Source organism: Propithecus coquereli, unplaced genomic scaffold (genome assembly GCF_000956105.1).
Source record: "Propithecus coquereli isolate 6110/MARCELLA unplaced genomic scaffold, Pcoq_1.0 Scaffold223, whole genome shotgun sequence".
NCBI classification, from domain to species: domain Eukaryota; kingdom Metazoa; phylum Chordata; class Mammalia; order Primates; family Indriidae; genus Propithecus; species Propithecus coquereli.
In genome coordinates this window covers 4,889,456-4,897,656 of record NW_012147523.1, presented here as the reverse complement: position 1 = coordinate 4,897,656, position 8,201 = coordinate 4,889,456, and the positions used below count along the sequence as shown (strand labels likewise).

Below are 8,201 nucleotides of genomic sequence, written 5' to 3'. Positions count from 1 at the left end.
AGACTCAGAGACTGTACCATCATTGCACAATGTTAATGATTATTCTGTTCTCCCTTATAATAGAACAAAATGAGCCCCCTCATAATTTCTGATCATTGATCCTACCTCTGAGCATCCTTTTTTTTTTTTTTGAGACAGAGTCTCGCTCTGTTGCCCTGGCTAGAGTGCCGTGGCGTCAGCCTAGCTCACAGCAACCTCAAATTCCTGGGCTCAAGCTATCCTCCTGCCTCAGCCTCCCGAGTAGCTGGGACTACAGGCTTGCGCCACCATACCCGGCTAATTTTTTCTATATAAATATATTTTTAGTTGTCCAGATCATTTCTTTCTATTTCTTAGTAGAGATGGGGTCTCGCTCTTGCTCAGGCTGGTCTCGAACTCCTGACCTTGAGCGATCCACCCTCCTTGGCCTCCCAGAGTGCCTCCCTTACAGGCGTGAGCCACTGCGCCCGGCCTATTAATAGACTTTTTTTTTTGCAAAAAGTGAATGGAGCCAATTGGCTAAGGGAACTGACTGTGTGATAGTCTTTGTGAGATTCAGAAACAGTGATGCCTCAGATCCCCCATGACAAGCGTGGCCAGGACGGGAGGAAAGGATAGCTTGGGAGTGGGCATGTGGGAAGCATGAGATGGCACCTTTTGTGAGGATGCTAGTGTCCTCACAGGCTACTCTGTCAATAGTGGCAACAACAAAGCTTCTGATAGAAGCTTTTGAGAATCAGATGGTTGGGGATTTGCTAGAGGAAGAGTTGTGCCAATCAAGCCATTTAACTCCTAGTAATAAACCTGCATTAAATTTCCCCCTGCAGGCTGTTGAAGCCTTTGGTATCCTGTTTGTATCAAACACATGTTGACTCCTAAGAAAATCTTCAGTGTATACAACGCCACATACAGATATTTTATGTAACTAAATGCTTTGTCTTAGGAGGGTAGAGATGACGCCACAATCTTTTAAAATTTCAATTAGGTTAAACCTAATTTAGGCCAAATTCATTAACTGATCACCTCAAATATTAAAATGAAATTGCCCCATTTATTGCAAACATAAAGGTGGTTTCATCCCTCAGTTTCTAAGTATTTTTGATAGTAGAGATTCCCATGGTATAGGACTTTAAATAAGTTTCATGTATCAATTTTTTTCTTATTTCCCTTCAAGTTGGAAATTTCAAAACACTGAAGCACCATTCATACCTTAGCTTCCTTCAGTATGTATTTATTATAACAATTATTATTTTAAACTTGTGATAAAACTTTTTAAACCTCCTACATTTTACGTACTCCAAGTACATTAGTTTGTTAATGCTAGTGTTTCTGCAACAGCACTTAGAAATTTAATACTGTAATAGCTTTTTAGTCATGTAAAGTGGCTTCCCATCTTACCTATAGGAAGGGCTATCATTTTGCCTTTTTGTGGCCAACTCATGCATTAGATTTTTCTCTCTCGACAGTTGTAGGCTTTTCCACAGAAGGGGATTTTGAAGATTATGTTAAACAAAAGAATAACTCTAAGAAAGTTCTGGCTGCTATTGTTTTTAACCACCACTTCAAAAATAGCGATGATCCCCTGCCACTTAAGGTAAGAAAGTTTTATGTGGAAAGCTCCTAATTGTACTTCCAATTTCAAGAGATTTAATGAAGTATTGGTATCATTATTCCATTTCGTAAGTGGAGCAACTATCACTTTCTCAAGATCATACTGCTTGTACGTGGGAGAGCAGGGGTTGGAATGCAGATCTAACTTCGGTATCTGTGCATTTATGGAGCCAGTGCTTTATACTGATGAGGAAAGACTTGCATTCACCGCCTTATTCATACACTGGAATCCTAGGAAACATTTGCAGTTGCAGATATTACCATTGCCGTTGTATCTGATGCAGCACTTGTCTGTAGCCCTGCAGATGTGCAGAAAATGCACGTTTCCTAGGCCAAGACACCTGATGTCACACAGCAGTCACGTCTCCTATAGCAGGAAACACAACACAAAAATTTTCCTCTTTCTTTTGAGTAGATCTCATGATTTCTCTTCTAATCATACATCTAGAAAATAACTCCAAAATTTAGCTAGCCTGAATCAAAATTAGGACATCTGCAGACACTGAGGAAGATTGTGATTAACAGCGCCCAAGAGAGAGAGACAAGGAAGGACAGGGCTTTGCATTTGGTATCTCCGGTGTAAAGGGAAATAACGAAAACACGAGATACAGATATGCACGGAGCCAAAATTCTGTGCTTAGGATACAGGTTGGTTGTCGATGGAACAAAAAAGTAAGGAAGGACCACCAGGTTGTAACTAGGGTTATAGGGATCCGTTCTGTCCCATCAGTCCCCCTCATCTCCTCCAGAGGTGCCAAATTCCCTCAGGTGGAGTCAGTGTAGGCTGATGTTGATCTAGGCTCAATACACAGCGTGTATTGATCATGGCCAAATGTTTCAGGTGCAATTTCAAACTTCACCTCTTCTGCCTTGTGTAGTGTCCTTCACGCTGCCCCCTCACTTGGCCTGCTCTCACTTCCCCTTTATTTTACTGCTATTGTGACTCTGTCGACATTGTCTCTTCTGACCACACACACTCCTTTCCTCTTTCATCCTCCCAGGTATACGCTAACCGTATCTCTATCACTGACTTTATATGAGAATGTAAATATATATATATATGTTTTCTCAGAGTTTGAGGTCCTTAGGTCATAGGCACTGCCTGGCACCTTGAATATGTTATGACACCCTAACGTTTTTGCCTTGATAACTGTATCTATGACTGTTCACCTGGACCTATGGCACCTTCCTGCCCCTCCTGCTCTTACTGATGTCTCTGGTCTGACCCTTCTGACTTTTGACAACTCTTGGTCCATTTGTTGTCTCGTAAAGTTACTTAGCTCAATATGATGTACCTTGAAGTTTACATGGTTCTCCAAAATTAGTATTATCTTTCCATTTAATAATTGTATTATGCAACATTCCACATTTACATCTTATTACATCCTTCCTCTATTCTCATATATAGGATTCTTCCTTATGTTACAATCATTTTTAGGAGAGGAAGAGATTTTCCTCCCAGAACACTACATTTGGCTGACATAAAGGGAAGAGAAATTAACACCTTTCGGTATATTTCATTTTAGTATGCAGCCAGCTGTCTAGGGAAACATTCATAACGATATGCAAGTTACCACTGCATTTGCTTACCGCAGACCCACAGTATACATCCAAGTGTTATTGACACTTCAATAAAAAATTCCACAAAATTAAGAGAGAACAGATGTAAAGGAAGCAAGCTTAAGTTTAGACGTGGTCACAGCACGTGATGTGTGTCACGACACATTTGCTCTCACTTCCTGACGTTCAGGATCTACTCGGGCGCTCATTAGTCTACCACAAAATCACATGTTCCCGGTTGTACTTCAGCTTCCTTCTGTTTCTGATTCTTATTTGTTGATTTGTTTGTTTATTTATTTTGGTTCATACATAGTGTTTGTTCCTTATTGCTCCTTCTAGGTAGACTATTACCTGCGTTTTAGTAATTATCCTAAGAGCTCTGTGGTGGAGGAAGCTTTTGAAAAAGGAAACTGGCAGACAAGTTATCTCTTTCCACCTGTCCCTTCGGTGGGACCCAGAAACTATGATTCAGATGGGGGAAGTCCTGGTGAGCAGATCTTTGACCATACTTGTCTTAATATCCCAGTTGTATAGTGAGAGCCATCACATATTTATGCTTATATTTTCTCAACCTTTTAATCTAAGCTGCTTATTTTTAACTTACTATGTTGGTGATTTTTAATGTGTACAAAGCCTCCAACAAAAAAAATCCTGACATAGCCTGGATTAATTAATTAATTATAACTGTATATTATTCTGTTGGGTTGATGAATAATTTTTAATGTAACTATAGAAATTTTAAATTTATTATGCAAACTGCCATCTAAAAATATATATTGTGAGGCTTTACTTTTACCAACAATTTTGCAAATTTGCCTTCAGAAAATTACTCAATGCCAGAAACAAGCAATGACCACTTTAGCAGAGTTCTTATAAATTTGAAATAACCTACATCTTAAGTATGGCAAATGAATAATAAAAGTATAAAATATAATTTGACAGAATATTGTGGTCATTAACCATCATGAAATCTTGTAAAAGCAAAATTCAGGACTGTATTATCAAAGTATAGCTATGTAAACTGCATATTCATTAGCGTAAAACTGGGACAGATAACCAAATGTGAAAATACCTTCTGTGTTAAGGTGGTAAGATTGTGCTGCATGTTGTTTTTTTAAAGAATATTTTGAACACTATTTTTTCGGTCATAAAATTTGAAAGGGAATCTTATGCTTTTTCTAAATGATGTTACTACATTATGAACTTAGTCTGAGATAGTCCCTTGTAAGCATTAGTCAGGTGACAAACTTAGAAAGCTGAACAAGGCTAAGATTTGCCAGAGACATTTGCAGAAACCCAAATGCACCACAGGAGTGAAGGTGCCTAAGCTCATTTGGCCATTCTGGGGAGAATCTCTGGTAGTGGTAGCCAAATTAAGAATATGCTCCTGAGTAGAAACCCTTAAAAAAAAAAAAAACCCTCTTATGCATGCATAAGAATGTTAATGGCAGCGTTGTTTGTAGTGGCAAATAGTTGGAGGCAATCCAGCTCCTTAGTTAGGGCAACTAATTTGAAAGACTGGATTAGACGTATGCATAGCACCATCATAAAAACAAAACTAGGAGAATAAAGTATATAACACAATTTCACTCACCTGAATGAAAATATATGCAAACAAAATACCAATATACATTTTAGCATAACACATAAAAATGTAAAGATGCTCATCAAACACAGAATGATTGTTGATAGAAGGGAGAGGAGGGGCAAGGGAAATAGGAATGTAAAATAATAAATCAATAAAATAGATTAAGGGGCAGGAACCAATGAGTCATGAACCAAGGAGTACAACTAACGCTGTCCTCTGTACCTGAAGCTAAAAATGCGTGTGTATATACAGACACTTAAATATGTACATAATGCAATATAAAAGAAAGTAATAAACTAATTGATTAGAGCAGCCAAGCCCTATTTTTTTACTGTTTTTAATACAGTAAAAATACTTGTCACCATAAATTCTTATCCTTAATATAACCTTGCTTTACACAGCAGGCCTAAATAGAAAGGCATTATTATTTAAATAGTATCTATTTTAGCCTTAAATTCTTTCCTTCTCTGGTAATAAGAGCTAAAACTTTTCAGTGCTTACTCTGATTACCAATTACTATAAGATACGTTTCATTATGTCAATTTTTTAGGTAAAGTACCAGCTCATAGAGATTAATGCACTGTGCTAAGGGTTAAATAACTCATAAGCCCTGGAGCTGAGACTTAAACAAATGCATTCTGTATCCAGAGTCTGTGCACTGAACTTTCCCCAGCATGTTATCAAAAACAATACAAAACACATTTAATTTATATATATATAAATATGTGTGTATATATCTATATGTATAGAGATAATGTACCCCATGCCAAACATTCTTGCTGCTCTCTAGTCACAAGGGCTTATTGAGAAACAAATAATCTTGAATTACTGTCATCAGTACTTCTCTTCAAAAAAATATTGGGGCATAGTCTAGGATTCCATGGATAGCTACACAAGGGACCTGTGCTTAGAGGCTAGTCTTGCCCCAACAAAACTAAATGTTCTTTAAAGCAGTACTTCTCTAGTGAAGGTCTGAACGGTTTTCTTTTATTGTTTGTTTTTTATTAAATTTTCAGACCGTCATAGAATATAGCACTTTTGTGAAATACACTGGAAATGAATTAGTAGTAAAAGTTTTTGGTGTTAGGATATAAAAGGATATGGTAGTAATAAGGAAGAAAAAAACCCTGACTAAATGAAACTCATGCCCTGTGATGCTATTTAAGAATTTTGGATGCAAGGAAGCTTCGTTGAACTGAATTCCAGGGGGGGCAAAACCTTCATGGGTGAGCAGAGAGCTGCTGTGTCTTCCATACCTGGGGGCAAGTCTCTGATCTGGGTGCAAGTGGGTCAGTCATAGATAGAGACAGTTTGTAGGGATAAGGGGAGAGCATCTGCACATTTGACAATAGTGTGGACTGGTGAGATATATTAGAATCTGAAGAGCCCCAAATAAAAAAGGAATGTTTCAGTGTATGAGTTTTCTCTCCCCTAAGCCTGGGGTTTTTCATGAGTAGCAGCAGGGGAAGTCAGCTAGAAAGCAGAGAGTCCGTGCAGTCTTACAGTTCTTGTACTGTGGGAACCTGTCTCAGGATAAACCGAAACTCTCTGAAACTTCAGCCCAACCCTGTCCTAATTCAGAACCTGATAAAATATTAGCAATGGTGCAGTAGATGGGGGAATTGGACAGAGAGATAAAGGGATATATCCTTGATCCCATTTGAAAGCAGAGATGAGCTCAATTTAATTAAAGCTGAGGTTCAGATTTAGCTCAACTAAACTCTTGTGGAATTTGAATGATCAGTTCCTCACTGTAGCTGTATGTTAGAGGAAGGGGCTAGCATCGTTAAGAAAAGAAAACAAAACAAAAATTATACTTTAATGTCTACTGTTCTTTTAATCATAATATCTGGCATAAAATCCAAAATTATATAATATACAAAGAAGCAGGAGAATGTTACCCAACATCAAAAGAAAAAAAAAAGTCAAAATAATAGGTGGTTAGATAAGTCAGATATTGTAATTGGCATACAAGGACTTTAATATTAAAAAATACTTACTCTAAAAGAAGTTGAGAAATAAAGAAAAAAGGAATAATAAGAGATGGAACACAGAGACATAAACAGTATTCTGGTAGGCTTAAACATAACCATAGAAAAGGCATGTTTATCTCTAAACATAAAAAAGTTTACTTCTATATCTACTATGTCACGTGTCTTGCAACAGAAATTATGAGGCATATAAAAAGGCAAGGAAAAACAGTATGAAAAGACAAAACAATCATTAGAGTCAGACTCAGATATGACATAGAATTTGGAACTATCAGGGAATTTAAAATAACTTTGATTAATATGTTAAAATTTACTGGAGAAGGTAGACAACATGTAAGATCAAATGGCTTATTTCAGCAGAGAGAAACTATAAGTATTAAAAGGAATGCTAGAAATAAAAAACAGAGTAACAAAGATGAACAATGTGTTGTATGGCTCATTGGTAGAATGAAAATGGCCAAGGATAAATCAGTGAACCGGAAGATAGGTCAGATGAACAAACAAACAAAAGAACAACATATTCAAGAGTATTGGAAAAATACTGAGTAGTTGAAGACTTCCACTTCTGGGGAGATAGTGTAGGCTTGCTTTTTTCTGTTCCTCTCAACTAAATACAACTTGAAACGCTGGACATTATTTATAGAACAGTCATAAGAAGACTCTGAAAGGTAAAGAAACCAGATCAACTAGGGTCCTCTGGACCCAAGAAAAGTCATGGAGGAGAGTTCCTGGGATTTTCTTTTTGCTGCCTATATCCCAGACTTCAACCTGAAGAAGCCAACAACCCATAACTGTCAACATGGGTAGATAATAAACCCCTGGAAAAGCCTGAACTCTCTAGCAAAGGACTGGGAAAGAGGCAGACAGTAAGACGGAAAACTTCTCAGATGACAACTGCTCTCCTCCAGCCAAACATGACAGAAAAAACCGTGAATCCCTCTCTACCCATGGCATCAAAAGGTGAATGGGGAGCCTAGACTTCTACTTTTGTGAAGCTATAATGAAGTGCCCCAACATCTCCACCTATCAGAGAAGGCCAATTATGGAGGTGGGACATTCATCCTTACTGCCTGGTCGTAGCCCCGCCCCCCCACCTGAGTGTCAGTGGGCACCACGTGAGGAGTCTAGACTTCCAACCCTATCCAGCAATAATAATGAAATGTTCCTCTCCCATCTCACTCTCCCTCCACTTTCAAGAGGAAGCCTACTTGAAAGTCAGTGGAAGGTCATTGTCTAGCAGTAATTAGGTGTCATGAATATCATGGTGTCAGTGAGACCATCTGGTGATCTCAAAATTTTACCTCCACCCATCAGTAACCAGGAAACACCCCCTCCCCACCATGGATCCATCGAGGCCAAGTAGGAAATCTTGACTTCTGCTTCCTCTTGGCAGTAATGAGGAAGTAACCCCTCTTCCTGTGCTGAAATTATCTTTATTTGCAAATGACAGAATCATGTATACAGATAATTCT

At 38.1% G+C, this 8,201-nt stretch overlaps 1 protein-coding gene across 1 annotated transcript in view; it reads left to right on the top strand.

Moving 5' to 3' along the window:
• Positions 1 to 8,201, top strand: part of LOC105810896 (ATP-binding cassette sub-family A member 3-like) — a 103,136-nt gene that overhangs the window by 7,054 nt on the left and 87,881 nt on the right. Inside the window, exons 3-4 of the mRNA XM_012644943.1 lie at positions 1,446 to 1,573; positions 3,490 to 3,637. Coding sequence (XP_012500397.1) covers positions 1,446 to 1,573; positions 3,490 to 3,637 — 276 coding nt within the window. The remainder of the gene's footprint in view (positions 1 to 1,445; positions 1,574 to 3,489; positions 3,638 to 8,201) is intronic.